The 15304-nt window shown below is 40.0% G+C and overlaps 1 protein-coding gene across 1 annotated transcript in view; it reads left to right on the top strand.

The window, feature by feature from the left end:
- LOC306877052 (titin-like) overlaps window positions 1-15304 on the top strand; it is a 148070-nt gene that overhangs the window by 32643 nt on the left and 100123 nt on the right. The window contains exons 41-67 of the mRNA XM_079428575.1: window positions 445-735; window positions 947-1234; window positions 1906-2022; window positions 2125-2398; window positions 6040-6223; window positions 6345-6425; window positions 6551-6818; window positions 6910-6942; window positions 7343-7552; window positions 7649-7726; window positions 7808-7834; window positions 8020-8076; window positions 8169-8213; window positions 8630-8689; window positions 9055-9126; window positions 9534-9596; window positions 9816-9896; window positions 10228-10470; window positions 10692-10793; window positions 11042-11476; window positions 11628-11714; window positions 12170-12841; window positions 13220-13306; window positions 13482-13568; window positions 13764-13850; window positions 14277-14363; window positions 14529-14612. Coding sequence (XP_079284701.1) covers window positions 445-735; window positions 947-1234; window positions 1906-2022; window positions 2125-2398; window positions 6040-6223; window positions 6345-6425; window positions 6551-6818; window positions 6910-6942; window positions 7343-7552; window positions 7649-7726; window positions 7808-7834; window positions 8020-8076; window positions 8169-8213; window positions 8630-8689; window positions 9055-9126; window positions 9534-9596; window positions 9816-9896; window positions 10228-10470; window positions 10692-10793; window positions 11042-11476; window positions 11628-11714; window positions 12170-12841; window positions 13220-13306; window positions 13482-13568; window positions 13764-13850; window positions 14277-14363; window positions 14529-14612 — 4200 coding nt within the window. The remainder of the gene's footprint in view (window positions 1-444; window positions 736-946; window positions 1235-1905; window positions 2023-2124; window positions 2399-6039; window positions 6224-6344; window positions 6426-6550; window positions 6819-6909; window positions 6943-7342; window positions 7553-7648; window positions 7727-7807; window positions 7835-8019; window positions 8077-8168; window positions 8214-8629; window positions 8690-9054; window positions 9127-9533; window positions 9597-9815; window positions 9897-10227; window positions 10471-10691; window positions 10794-11041; window positions 11477-11627; window positions 11715-12169; window positions 12842-13219; window positions 13307-13481; window positions 13569-13763; window positions 13851-14276; window positions 14364-14528; window positions 14613-15304) is intronic.

Genomic DNA, 15304 nt, shown 5'->3' with positions numbered 1-15304 from the left:
CATGTTAACTCTATAATATCACATTTAACAGACCTTGAGTAGTCTAATAAGACACTTTAGTCTCCTTTTCTATTATAGAATTAATCTGCTTCTCTACTATACATTTAAATGGTATTTAGTATTGGATTAAAAGCTTTTTATTTCTAGAAGTTCGATTGGAAGGTTAGATTGGAAGTGCCATGGCAGGGGCATTGCAGAAATGAATTGTTAGGTCAAAGGATTGAGAAGACTAATATGAGAGACTGCAAAATTGAAAGTGTGGATAAAACTGCACGCCTAGCTATTCTGAAAGCCGAAAACACAGATGCTTGTCTTGCCATGCAAACAAAGAACTTGATTTTTTTTTAAAAGAAAACAACATACGAGTTTCATTAAACCATTTATGATGTGTATTTTGATTAAATATGTGACCTTGTGTGTGTGTGTAATGTGTTTTGTTTGCAGAGCGCAAAATTCCACCAACTTTCACTAAGAAACCCTCCGAGCACATTGAGGATGCAGAGGGAAAATTGGTGAAGCTTGAGGGTCGAGTATCTGGGTCACAGCCTCTATCTGTAAGCTGGTATAAAGATAACAGAGAAATCGACACTTCTGACATCTATGACATTTCCTTCAAGAGCAACACGGCTGTGATGTGTCTCAAGGAAGCCACAGTCACAGACAGTGGTGTTTATACATGCAGCGCTTCTAATGAAGCTGGCACTGCCTCCTTCCAGGTGGTGGTTAACATCACAGGTAGTCAATATTATCTTACTGCATGATTTCTTGTTTCTCACTTCTTGTCAAATTCCATTTTCTTCTTTGCATGTTAATTTCTGGTAATTCTGTCCCTGTGATGTGTATTACATTCCACTTTCTGTTGTACTGCATAAACATGACCTCCCATACTTTTCACTGAAAAGCACAGGTAAAAATACTGTAATTGTTCACTTTTTTTAATATCTAGAGCAAAGAAGGCCACCGGCTTTTGATATTCCCCTTAAACCAGTGACAGTGAGTGAGGGAGAAAGGCTAAACCTTAGCTGCCATGTCTCTGGGTCTTCACCAATGAAGATTCAATGGATGAAGGACAGAAGGGAGGTCACATCCTCTGCTAACACCAAGATGATATTTGTGGATGGCACAGCCACCCTGGAGATAAACCAGACATCCAAAACTGATGCAGGAGATTATCTGTGCAAGGCAACCAACAGTGCTGGTAGTGAATTCTCCAAGACCAAAGTCACAATCAAAGGTAATTAGAAGACTATTGTAAATCTAACTTTTCTGTAATAATGATAATCAGTGTTTATTTCAGTGCAGCTAAATAAAAAATGTAGCATGTGAAAACCAAACTTATTCTTGGTTTGAACCCATTTAATTAGGGTATAATATTTTCAGCTTTTCTAACAGTACCAAGTACAGTTTAAGCTAATGTCTGAATTTCTTATTTCATTGTCATGTACTTCAACATCTTTACCATCTTATTGATTTCCACATCTTGTTTTGTTTGCTCCTTAAGTGCTTTGGATCCATCTGATCTTGCTGTTTCTTACAAAGTTTTACATTTTTTAAAGTGCACCACTAAGCTGCAATGTTTTGCTGTGATCTTAATAGTATTTTAAAAACATTTGTTTTCACATGTATATTTATTCTTGATGCACCAAGGATCTTTTTAGACATGCTGAATTTTATCTGAATAGCAAAGCTTAAGGCACCAATGCTTAGACTTACATAAATTGCTAACTAAGGTACCCGAGTTTGACCTGTGAGCTTTGTTATTTTTGTTAATGGAGAGTTTTTGATCGTCTAAAGCATATGCACTAAATTTGTTAAAACGCTGAGATGTGCCAAGTATTTTTATCTAGAGTTCAGTCCATTTTTATAAGTTATTTAATATGTTGTTACATTGTCGGTATTGCTCAGATAAAGCAGGTGCAGCACCTGCAACAGCACCAGCAGCCCCCACAGCACCTCAAACAGTTAAAAAACTGGATAACTTGTTCTTCATTGAGGAGCCCAAGAGCATTCATGTTGTTGAGAGTAAGTTGATGCTTTCTGCTGAACGGTGTAGATATGTCTTTTTATGATTAGTGTTAAAATTTTGAATTACATGATGGAATCACATCATATTCTGGATTACAGAGGGTACAGCTACCTTCATTGCTAAAGTTGGTGGTGATCCCATTCCCAATGTGAAATGGATGAAGGGCAAATGGAGGCAGATGACCCATGGTGGTCGCATCAACATTCAACAAAAAGGCCAAGAGGCCAAGTTGGAGATCAAAGAGGTGACCAAATCTGACTCTGGTCAGTACAGATGTGTTGCTTCAAACAAACATGGAGAAATTGAGCGCAGCACAGACTTGAATGTTGATGAGAAGAAAGAGTCCGGACCAGAGGTGGTCAAACTGAAGAAGTGAGTCAGAAATTGTGGTTCCCTTCCAGGAACTCGAGCTGCGTCGAAAACGCTAGGGGAATGCCTTCAGCATGACCGCACTCTGAATACATGTGTAATCTGTCCAATGGAAGAGCGAGACGTCACGGGCGGGTGACGTAATCGACCAGGAAGCATAAAAGCATGTGCGGTGGAACCGGCATCAGCTTTTTGTCATTTAGCAACCGCTACTCTGTGTCTGTGTCTGTCAATCTGTGTTGTGAGTTTTATTTAGTGTTGTTTGTCCCTTACAACCACTTGAAATAAGCTCCACAATGTGTGCAAGCACTTGGGCGAGAGCAGATCGCATTACAGGCTGTATGTTCCTCCCTGCAAATGTTACATCACTGCTGGGGATACACACAGTCCGTGTGTGGTCTGCTTGAGAGCAGAGCACGCATAGTCAGCTCTCGTCTGCTTGCTCTCGGAAGGCTCTCTTTGAGGAGTTTCTTCCCCCCAGAGAGAGGGCTCGACGCGCCGCCTGTCTTCCTCTGAGGAGGTGAACGTGAAGGACGTCGATGAGCTTTGTAAAGCTGCAGTGTTTGCACAAGCATATTATGAATGACGATATCATTATATTTGCGCTGTCAGCTCTAAAGATAAGGGGCTGATTGTGCTTCTCCCCGCCGTACGATCTCGTGGTTCCGGTCCGCCACTGCTGAGTCACGGCGGCGAGTGAGATCGTGGGGATCGAAACATGGATCTGGCAGACGGGTTGGAGACGGGTCTCGAGAGACTGGTTCCCTCAGTAGGCACTTGGCGGGAGCCCATGCCAAGCGTGTCTCATTAGGTCCTGCCTTGCAGGTTCTGATTCTATCAGCCTGATCTTCCTAGGAATGACGCGGGTCTGAGGACCGTCGTTTCAATAGGAGGCTTCAGCTGAGGCAGTCCTGATGCTATGGCCCAGGACTTATGAGGGCAGGTCCCTCTGGGGACAAGCGGATTACACCTCATTATACGGTGTCTGTCTCCCCCAGTGCCCTCGGGAGACCAGCCTGCCAACCCTCCCAGAGATCCAGGGCACAGCTGGCTCCAGCGAGCGCTTCTCTGTTATTTCCACCCCAAAGTGTAGCGGAGCTGAGAAGCTCGCCACCACTGCGGGGGTCTCTAGAGCTCCTGGTTCGGCCGTCTCCTGCTGGTCCTCCACTTCAGGGTACCCAGCCAGCAGCTCGAGAGACTGGTTCCCTTAGTAGACCATCTGGCAGCCTGGAAACTACTGCCAAATGTGTCCCAGTGGGTCCTGCGTACGGTAGAGAAAGGCTATCATATTCATTTCGGTGCTCCGCCGCCGACCTTTCAATGGGGCGATTCCCACGTTGGTGGGCCACGAGCAGGCTCTGGTCATGGAACAGGAAGTAGACACTCTCTTGAGGAAGGAGGCCATCGAGGGGGTCCCTCCTCACAAAAGAGAGTCCGGGTTCTACAGCCGGAACTTCATTGTTCCAAAGAAGGATGGAGGGTTGCGTCCCATTTTAGATCTGCATCAGTTGAACCGCTTAGTTATGCGACTGAAGTTCAGGATGCTTACACTCAAACAGGTCGTGTCTCAGATCAAGTCCGAGGACTGGTTTGTCACGATAGATCTAAAAGATGCATACTTCCACTTCTCCCTCCTTCCCACTCACAGGAAGTCCCTGAGGTTTGCTTTTGGGGTCAAAGCTTACCAATTTCGGGTTCTTTCCGTTGGCCTTGCACTCTCACCCCGCAGTTTTACATCAACGATTGGTTGATTCTAGCTCAATCGGAGCAGCTGGCGATTCGACATTGAGGTGTCGTTCTCACGCCCTTGAAAGAGCTGGGGTTGAGACTGAACGCCAAGAAAAGTGTGCTTTCTCCAGTACAGAGAACCACTTATCTAGGCATGGTGTGGGATCCGACCACGATGCAGGCACGCATGTCCCCTGCTCGGATTGAGTTAATCCTCACGTCAGTCAAGAGAGTGAAAGAAGGCCGGTCACTCACTGTCAAGCAGTTTCAAAAACTGCTGGGTCTGATGGCAGCTGCGTCCAACGTGATATTTGTTGGCCTGCTGTACATGAGACCCCTACAGTGGTGGCTCAGAACCAAGGGGTTCTCCCCGAGGGGAAACCCACTTCGCATTCAAGGTCACGCAGCAATGCCTATGTGCCTTAGACTTGTGGAGACGTCCTTGGTTCTCATCTCAGGGCCTGGTGCTGGGAGCTCCTAGTCACCGCGTAATGCTAGCGACGGACGCATCCCTCACCGGTTGGGGAGCGGTCATGAGTGGCCACCTGCCCGAGGTCTGTGGAGTGGTCGCCATCTCACATGGCACATCAACTGCCTGGAGATGCTGGCCGTGCTTCGAGCACTCAACCACTTTCTCCCAGACCTAAGAGACCACCATGGAGAGCAGACATCCTGTCGAGGCAGGGGCTGAGGCCCAGGATCATCCAGCTCCACTGGGACTGGATGCTATGGTACAGACTTGGCCGAGGCTTCGTCTGTACGCCTTTCCCCCGATCGCTCTGCTCCCAGGAGTTCTGGCGAGAGTGTGCCGGGACAAGGTCAGTCTACTACTGGTAGCACCGTTCTGGCCGGGCCGAGTATGGTTCTCGGACCTGATTTCTCTCCTCAGCGGCTCTCCATGGAAGATTCCTGTCAGGAGAGATCTCCTCTCACAGGCGGGGGGCACTATCATCACCCTCGCCCGGAGCTGTGGAAGCTGTGGGTGTGGCCTCTGAGGAGGCACAGCTCATAGCTTCCGGTCTCTCAACCGAGGTTGCTGAGACCATCCTCAAGTCCAGAGCTCCCTCTATGAGGAAACTGTATGCTTCATGGTGCGGAGACCACCACCTCGACCCAGTTACCTGCCCGATTGGTACAGTGCTGGAGTTCCTGCAGGCCCGTTTCTCCGCAGGGGTAACCCACTCCACCCTAAAGGTTTACGTGGCGGCTTTATCGGCCTACCGCGCCCTTCTCGGTGGCCTCTCAATGGGTAGGCACCCCCTAGTACATGTTTCCTCCAGAGGCTGAGGCCTCCGGCCAGAGAGCTATGCTATGTGGTGGATCAGGATGCTATTCCATAGCCTCGAGTCCTCTGCTCTCCCCCTACTTGGGGATCAAGACTCACTTCTCAGAAGTTGGCCTTTGGGACGCAGGCCCGACCACATTCTCTTGCCCTCGCTGTGCTCCTGAGGGATACACACAGGGCAGGTACTTGGAAGTCTGGTGGCATGGGCATCTTCCCCTAGCGTTTTCGACGCAGCTCGAGTTCCTGGAAGGGAACGTCTCAGGTTATGTATGTAACCCTGGTTCCCTGAAGGGAACGAGATGCTGCGTCTCTAGGCCATACTTCCAGCATCCCTGTCGGCGGTTGCTTCATTCCTAGAAGCTGATGCTGGTACCACCGCACATGCTTTTATGCTTCCTGGTCGATTACGTCACCCGCCCGTGATGTCTCGCCCTTCCATTGGACAGATTACACATATATTCAGAGCGCGGTCACGCTGAAGACGTTCCCCTAGCGTTTTCAACGCAGCGTCTCGTTCCCTTCAGGGAACCAGGGTTACATACGTAACCTGACACGTTTTCCTTGGCAGAAAAACTCAAAATCACAATTCTGTAATGATTATAACCTTGCACTCTTTTTTTGTTACGTTCAGGACTCTGTCAAAGCAGAAAAGTCCAAAGGAAGACAAAGACATTGACATTGTTGAGTTGCTAAGAAATGTAGATCCAAAAGAGTATGAGAAATATGCTCGTATGTATGGAATCACAGATTTCCGGGGTCTCCTTCAAGCTATTGAGTTTCTGAAGAAGGAGAAGGGTGAAGAAAGTGGAAGACCGGTAGATAAATCTATATTGTTTTGTCTTAATAGCTGATCAAAATCTTACGTTTTCCTACACCTTATTGAGATAGAAATCTACAACAAATAGCTTTAATCAGTGCCCTTGTTTTCTGAATCAGGAAATTGAACATGGAAGAGAATATGATGAGGATTTGGCTAAGCTTGTGTCTGATTTGCAGAGGCGAATGGAACACAGTGAAGTATGTTCCTTCTTTGGGTAGTTGAAGAACCACTGCTTCAATTTTCAGACATATTTTCATTTTGATGCACATGCTAATCAGATGCATGTTGATGACCTAAATGTATGAATATTTTGTTTTTGCAGCCTGTTACCCTGCTTAAAGACATCACAGATCAGACAACGCAAGTTAACAAAGAGGCAGTGTTTGAGTGTGAGATTAAAATCAACTATCCAGAAATTACACTGTCTTGGTATAAAGATACACAGAAGCTAGAAACTAGTGATAAATACGACATTAAACTCGTGGGCGACCGTCAGATATTGAGGATCAAGAACTGTCAGACCAGTGACCAGGGAAATTACCGTGTCGTTTGTGGGCCACATATATCCAGTGCCAGATTGACAGTGTTGGGTAAGTCGATTTTAAAGACCTTGTATTCTGCATTCAAATACCATTTTTGGGCCTATAATAAATTGAGGCACATTACCTCAATATTCTTCAGAGAGTCAAGATAATGTGCAGAAACCATCACCTGGTAAGAGGGTAGAATTGCATTGTAGTGGAGTGCTTACTGACACATATTATAAATGTATGCCTTATACCATATTCACTTCAATTAAATGATCAGAATGAGAAGGAGGGCCACATAAATTGCCCAATAATTTAAGCAAATTACTAACCTCTTCTTGTTTCTCTACCTACTAGCAAATGCTGAGCATCTTTTTATTTTTCATCTTAGTGCTTGAAAATTGCTTGGCTATAGTGGTGTTGATTGTGTACCAACAAAGTGTTGAATTAAACAAAAAGTGTGTGCGTTTGAAATCACATTTCTTCTTATTTCTTTCCTTTTCCTTTATTTATTTATTTTTATTTTATTTGAAAACAGTGACATTTTGAGATAATTAACCATTCCAAAACTTTTATGTTATTCCTAGCTGATCAAATTCAATTCACCAAGCGCATTCAAAATATTGTGGTGAATGAGCGTCAGTCTGCCACTTTTGAGTGTGAGTTGTCTTTTGACAATGCGGTCGTCACCTGGTATAAAGATGCATGGGAGCTTAAAGAAAGCCCAAAATATACCTTCAGGTGTGAGGGACGAAGGCACTTTATGATCATCCGTAACGTAACATCTGATGATGAAGGTGTGTTCATTAATACTAATGTACTACTTAGTGGCTCAATATAAATATAGAATTAAGCATATTTAAACTAAATTAACTTCACTGGAAATCTTTTAGGCGTGTACTCTGTGATTGCGCGCCTGGAGCCTGTTGGTGAAACTAAAAGTACAGCTGAGCTTTATCTGTCAGGAAAAGGTCAAATCTACAGCAGCATCACTTTGTGGCTTGTTTGCTAGAGTTTAGTCAACAGCAATTATATTTTACCTTCTTTTGCAGAATTTGAAATAAGAACACATTCTTTTGGTAAGTGGTTTTTTATGCACTAAATAATTTCTGAGAAATGACCATCTCTAATTTACTCCTCAGTCCCCTACCCCAACTAATTTCTTTACAAATTCTGCAAAATATAAAAGCAAACTTTATTCAATGAAACCATTAAATAATAATAATATTAAATAAATAAATGAAGTTAATCTCAACCTGTCCAGATGTTCCAGATACATCGATACATGTGCCAGATGTGTCATCTGTGATTAGTTTTAAAGGTAAGACTAAAACAAATAAAGAAATCTATAAATAGAATACCATAATGTCCAATAGTTTAATTTGAACTTACCTGTTACTTTTTGATTAAAAGAAGAATCCTCAGAATTTCATTATGAAGAGAAGTCCGAAATAACAGGTACTATTTCACATTAAAATTAATGTGTAATGTTCCTTAACCTTATGTAAACTTGGTGAGTACATTAAATACACTAAAAGACTAAACACTAAATGTTTTCATCATGTCAACCCCCGAATGCATCGGTTAACTAATATTAACTAATATTACCATATCATTTAGCACATTACCATTTAATCAAATAAACTTGAAACTTGAATCTCACCCTGGCATCATCTAAAGTGGATGTTTAATTAAAATACAACTAATGTAATATGATCATGTTCTAATGTTGGTATTTCTTTCTTATTTTCTTTTTGTTATCTTTGCATTTGCACTAACATCTGAGCTGAACTAGATTTTATCCAACACTGTTGTTACAGAATTGTTTTTGTTTTTTAATTAAAACATAAAACAATTTTATTATTGTATGGTAGAGAGTCAGAACTGGACAGTTCAAGAGGAGAGTGTTACTTACAAATTCTCTTCACTGCAAGGTACACTGTAGTTAAAAGTCTTAGAGTCTTTAACTAAGAGATAACATTTTGCTCATCTTATTTATATAGTATGTGTGTGGACTTTCTTCATTCATCATCATGATAATTCTTTTTTTTTTACATACCATATTTTTTTGTCAAATCTATTATGTGTATTCCTGGTCTTTTTGATATAACTGGCTATTAACCATCATCACCGCCTATCCCTTTCAATACCCATCTCTTCCATCATTTTCAATTCAGCATAATTAACATTTTTAATCCACAGGTATTGTGCTGCAAACCTTGTGTGTGTGTGTGTGTGTGTTTGAAACTGAATTTATGTGTCAATGTTCATGCCTAAGAATGTTCTTGTTTTTCATCAGAATCGAAGACACCCATTGAGGAGACTGTAACAAAACATGTAGTGGAAAGGACAGAGGAGGTCCCTATGAAAGGTATTGGATAAAGGAAACATGCTTTGCTTATGGCTGTCCCTGATGATCTCTTAACATTTATATATGTAAAGCCAACTGCCTTTTTATTTTATTTTATTATATTTTTTTTACTCTAAAACTTAGAACATGTCTATACTGAATCAAATACAGTTAACATTTTTGGTTCTTTCCTTGTCTGGGTGTTGTGTTTGTGTATTATTATTATTATTATTATTATCATTACTGTCACTGTGCAGTTGTTCATTGTATAATTGCTTTTTATGATTGGTCTTGGTTGTATGTCCATGAATATGTTCTTCTAATGCTTGTGCAATCATGCTAAAAGCATGGACGCTTTGGCTACTTAAACTCTGCTTAAGCTTTGCAGTTGTATTTTAACAAAGCTGATGTCTTTTATGTACCTGAAGTTATGAAGCTACCAGAAGAGAAAACTGAAAAATCCTTTGTACAGCTTCCAGTTCCTGAGAAAGGTATTATGTCTTTGCTTGAGTGTTATATTGTTCCACTGTTTCTTCCCTCTGTGTTCATTTTTTTGTACCAAAAATTTTAAACCAATTTCCTATTTGTGAGATGTCTGTTTCTTACCATATAAACTGTGATTGTGTATTTGCTGTATATGTAGGTCTTTGGTGTAAAGATTCACAATTTGCAACTTAATTTTATTTCTATGATGCCATGATATTTTTAAGAACCTGAAGTGAAGAAGCCTGTTGAGGAAAAAGTCACATCTGTCAAGGTGACAGAGCAAAAAGAACAACCTACACGCAAAGGTATTACCAGCAGTATGTGTTTTCAGTGTGTATACTATGTTATATAGGTTCTATGTAAGTTGATTGTATGTATAAATGTTTCTTTTTTTCAGTTCAAATGTATGTTATGTGTATATGTTAATGTGTGTGTAACTGTAATTTGTTGTTTCTTCTTGTCATTTTCTTGTTATTATGCAAATTATTCTTAATGTCTTGGGATTCAAAATATCTTGCACATAGAAATTAAATATCTAAAGCTGCTGTTGTATAATTTCTGTTTGTGTTGTTAGTCTCCTTTGAGAATTTATAGAAATATCAGTGTTACTTAATGTTCTCAACCCTACACCCTCAGAGCCTAAACCTCAGGTGCCAGCAGAGCCAAAGGCTACAGTGGCTGAACCAAAACCTGAACCTAAGTCTGAGCCAAAAGCTCTGCCCAAACCTGAGCCCAAGCCTGAGTCCAAGCCTGAGCCAAAAGCTCTACCCAAACCTGAGCCTACGCCTGTGCCCAAGCCTGAGCTAAAAGCTACACCAAAGCCTGAGGCTGAACCTAAGCCTGCAGTTGCAAAGAAAGTTGAGGCACCTTCTGTCAAAGGTATTGTGTGTAATTGAATCATGTGTGTGTGTTTGTTTTGTGAGTCAGCACGTCTGTCTGTGTCAAGTACTGTGTGTACGAGTGCCTTACTAAATGTGTTGTATGTTCAGTCCTTAGACTCTTAGAATCAACCTCTTGTTCAACTTAAGAATATAAAGTTCCCTCTGCTTTATATTTTTGGGTTTACGGTATGCTTCTTTGTTTTTGGTGTTCTTTTAAAGCACCCGAAGCTCCAATAAAGCCAGAAGCTGCACCTCAACCATCCTTAGATATTAACAAAGATGAGGCTTTAACTCCAAAGCCAGACACTACTCAAATAAAAGGTAACTTTGAAACTCAATAGCTAGGAAAATTACTGAGCATAAGTCTTGCAAGGGATCTTAAAACAATTTCATTTTTGTTTGTTGTCTGTACAAAATTTTGCCACCAAAAATGGTGCTCTTGGAATGCATGTAAAACTCTTATCTTGATCTTTTCATTGATTCTTTTCATTGTATGGGCTTCTGCATTCTAGTGTGAATGCCTTTCTTTTTGTTTAATGACACTGTTTAATACGTGTGTTCTTTTGAAGCTTTTGTGGAGATCAAGGAAATAGAAGCACCAAAAGTAAAGCTAGATAGAAAACCAGAGTCTGCACGTGCTGCCGCTGAGCCACCAAAGAAAGACGTCTCTACACTACAACCAGATGAATCTATCAAAGATCATTTGCCTGTCTACTCTGAGCCATCAAGTGTAGAGCCAGCTAGTCAGCTTAAAATTACACAAAGCCAGCCTCCTGAACCAGTTAGAAAACAAGTAGTCGCAGCTTCACCAGACGTTATAGTTGAACAAACAAGAAAACAACCTGCCCAAGAAGTTTTCAAAGCAGAGCCAGAGTCTTCAGCCAAAACTTCAGAGCCACCTCAAAAAGATCAAGCTAAAAAGCAAGTGCCATCAAAGAGTGAGCCAACCCCTAAAATCAGTGAGCCAGCACTTGCTCACAAAAAGGAGGGTCGTCCACAGAAAGGTATTTTTAAGTCTTCATATTAAGCTCCTTATAATGCCTTGCATTAATGGGGTAGCAATCATTACAAACTCTCTTTAAAGGTGTCTCATTATCTCACTTACTCTTCTTAATGTGCTGTTCTTTGTCTGGTATTATTTTTATATTCACAAAGTGGTTGAAGTAAAGGCTGCAGAACTGCCATCTGAGAAAAAGCCTGTGACTAAAGCTAAAATGGAGACAGAGATTCCCTCAGCCAAAGGTATGCTCGGCTGGTCATAGGAGATACAAATCAAATTTGTATCTGCATTAATAGATCTGTTTGTGATACAAAAACAGATCTCTCACTATGTATAGCATAACCATTATTAACATTTGAATCATAAATAGCTGAAGAATTATTTGTAATATTATTAATATATGAATCTACTCTGGGTTAAATAAGTTTGACCTTCAATAACCCAAGCCAGAGAAAATATTGCATTCTGGCATAATGCTGGTGAATTAAAGATAATTCCTACAGTCATGGACGCCACTACATAAGATGTCATTTTCACTTTTATTTTACATTAACAAATGATCCTTTCTAGGTTAATGTAGGAAAACCTAGAGATTTAAATGTGGAATATATTTTTTTGATGTTGGTATGCATGTTTTATTGAACATTCTTCTGCCACCATTGCATGGTGCAATCTTGAAATTCTTTAATCTTTAAAGTCTTTGCAGCTTCTGAGAAGAAATCTGACCAATTTCCTCATACAGTGGAAGTAACTCAGAAGATTTCCATGGAGGATATGTTTTTGATTGAGGAAATTGTGGAAGAGAGTGAAAGTGTGCCTCATCAACCTGAGGAAATTTTGCCTTATCAAGAGCATATTATAAGGATGGATATGAGTCATCACAGTAGAAAATCAGCTGCTGAAGATGTGAAGATAATTAAAACAGAGGTTTTCCAGAGGCCAGAACCCTCTTTTGAGCTTAAAAAAACAAAGGAGATACCTGAGATGAAATGGTCAAAACAAGAAATGCACACTGAGAAAAAGGAAAGGAAATTAGAGATGTCTAATGTTGAAACATTTCCAGAAGCTGTGGTGGTACTTGGCATTGAGACACCTCAGAAAAGGCAAGACATTATGCCAGATAATAAGAAAACATCTGAAGATATGATATATTCTCTACAAAAGAGAGTTGGCACCCCTAGAGAAGAGATGGCCATTCAGAGGGAAATAGATGTTCACAAGAAAGAGTCTATTCACTTACAGCAGTCTGTTCATGAAAACAAGATATCACATGAGGAAACCCCTCAGAAATTACCAGAGACAACACCAATAGTAAAACGAGAAGAAAAGGGAAATATGTTAAAGGAAGTGCCTAAAACACTTGAAAGAGGTAAACCTTACAGTCTTCAGCAAATGCCTTGATTAGTATATTGCAATCTTTACTTCAAGTTGTCTTCAGGTATTTGCCGAAAAGGCAACTGTGATTTACTTTTCTTTGTCTTATATGTAATGTGCCTGCATGTTACTCTTTAGTTTCTTGTATCTTGAATATGTTATAATTCTTAATTAGACAAGAAGACCCAGGCTGTTACAACTCATGTGTCAGAAGTTGTTTCTCCTGCAAAAGGTACTCAAAGGAAGGCTGGGATATTTGGTGCTATTACTCTTCAGTTCTTAGTTTAGTGTGAGATAATGTGTCCGTTTGCTCATCTGTATATGTTCATGGTCTATTTCTTCATTGTGATCCATGGCTTACTTTTATTTAAAGAACCAGAATTAGTGAAGAAACCTGAACCAGAAGTCCCAAAGCCAACTGTGGCTCCAGCTGAACAGAAAATATCGCCTCCATCAAAAGGTATACAGCAAATCTGGAAGAACAAATTTCTGGTATAAAAGTCAGTCTTTGATGTCATGTTTGTTTGTTTGTTTGTTTTGATCTTCTTTTGTCATCATGTTTAGTCCAATTTCACCTTATTCCACATGTGGCTTTATTATTTTTAAATGTGATTATGGTATTGTTTTAATTAAAGAGCCAATTGTTGAAAGGAAAACATCACCTGAGGCACCAAAGCCAATTGTGGCCCCAGTTGAACAGAAAATATTGCCTCCTTCAAAAGGTATTCAAAGTCACATTGTGGTAGAACTCTTTTCTGGTCTGTTTGTTAGTCTTTGGTATGTGTTTGCTTGTTTTGTTAGTCTAATCTTTTTCTGTGCTCATATTTACATGTTCTTTATCCAGGCAAATAACTTCTTAATCCCATTTTTTTATTTGTTATTCCTGCTTGTGATTTATGGCATTGTTTTATTTAAAGAACCAACTGCTGAAAAGAAACCAGTTCCTGAAGTACCAAAGCCAACTGTGGCCCCAGTACAACAGAAAACAGTATTTCCTCCAAAAGGTATTTAAAGCAAACATGTTTTGCTGGTCTATAGTCTTTGGAATGAAGTGTGATTGTTTGTTCTTATTTGTGTTCATCTTTAAATGTTCCATGTCCAGTCCAATTACATCTTTTTCCACATTTGTCTTCTTTATTTTTGGTTGTGATTATGGTATTGTTTTATTTAAAGAGCCAACTGTTGAAAAGAAACCAGTTCCTGAAGTACCAAAGCCAACTGTGGCTCCAGTAGAACAGAAAATAGTATCTCCTCCAAAAGGTATAAGCAAGCATTTTTTTGCTGGTCTATAGTCTTTGTAATGAAGTGTGATTGTTTGTTCTTATTTGTGATCATCTTTAAATGTTCCATGTCCAGTCAAATAACATATTTTTTTCCCACATTTGTCTTCATTATTTTTGGTTGTGATTATGGTATTGTTTTATTTAAAGAGCCAACTGTTGAAAAGAAACCAGTTTCTGAAGTACCAAAGCCAACTGTGGCTCCAGTAGAACAGAAAATAGTATCTCCTCCAAAAGGTATATAAAGCAAACATATTTTGCTGGTCTATAGTCTTTGGAATGATGTGTGATTGTTCTTATTTGTGTTCTTCTTGAAATGTTTCTTGTCCAGTCAAATAACATCTTATTCCGCATTTACCTTCACTATTTTTGGTTGTGATTATGCTATTGTTTTATTTAAAGAGCCAACTGTTGAAAAGACACGATCTCCTGTGGCACAAGAGCCAACAGTAACTCCAATTGAACAGAAAGTCTCTCCTCCCACAGGTAGAATCTCTGTTTTCATGTCTTCTGTGTCAGTTGTTATTGTTGTTGGTGTTCCCTTTTGGGTTTTTAATGTGTCTTTGAGGTCTTGTGAATTCTATCTTTTGAATCTTGTCATGTGATTACATGTTTGTCTTAAAATGCTTACTAACCAGTTTGACATTGTTTTTATGTTTCTTAACCAAAATTATGGATGAGAGGTGTCTACTTTTGTATTACACTTTTAAACATTTACCTTAGGTTAGTATGCACATTCATAATGAGAAAATAATTTAAGAAAACACACATTTTCTTAGTTTAAAGTACCTTCTTTCTTCAATGGACCCCAAAGGAAATGTTTCATAGAATGTCTGAGCAACTTCTTTTATACAATGAAAGTGGACGCGGACCAGGGACTGTCAAGTTCCAAAAAATAAAGGTGATGATAAAGAAAATGTAGTCTATATGTAGTCTATAGTCTATATTCAGAGTTTTCTGAAGGCATATGATCTCAGGAACAGATTGAAATTTAAGTTAATTACTGCAAATTTAACAGCCATGGTCACCATTCACTTTCATTGAATAAAAAAGACCAGCTTGGACATAATGCTGTAAATATTTCCTTTTGTATTCCACAGAAGACAAAGTTATATAAAGCATTTTGAAAGATAAAAGGGGAGTAAATGATGACACAATTACATTTTTTTAAGTGAATT

This window comes from Barbus barbus (genome assembly GCF_936440315.1).
Source record: "Barbus barbus genome assembly, chromosome: 11".
Classification (NCBI taxonomy): domain Eukaryota; kingdom Metazoa; phylum Chordata; class Actinopteri; order Cypriniformes; family Cyprinidae; genus Barbus; species Barbus barbus.
This window is presented reverse-complemented; position numbering and strand designations above follow the sequence as displayed.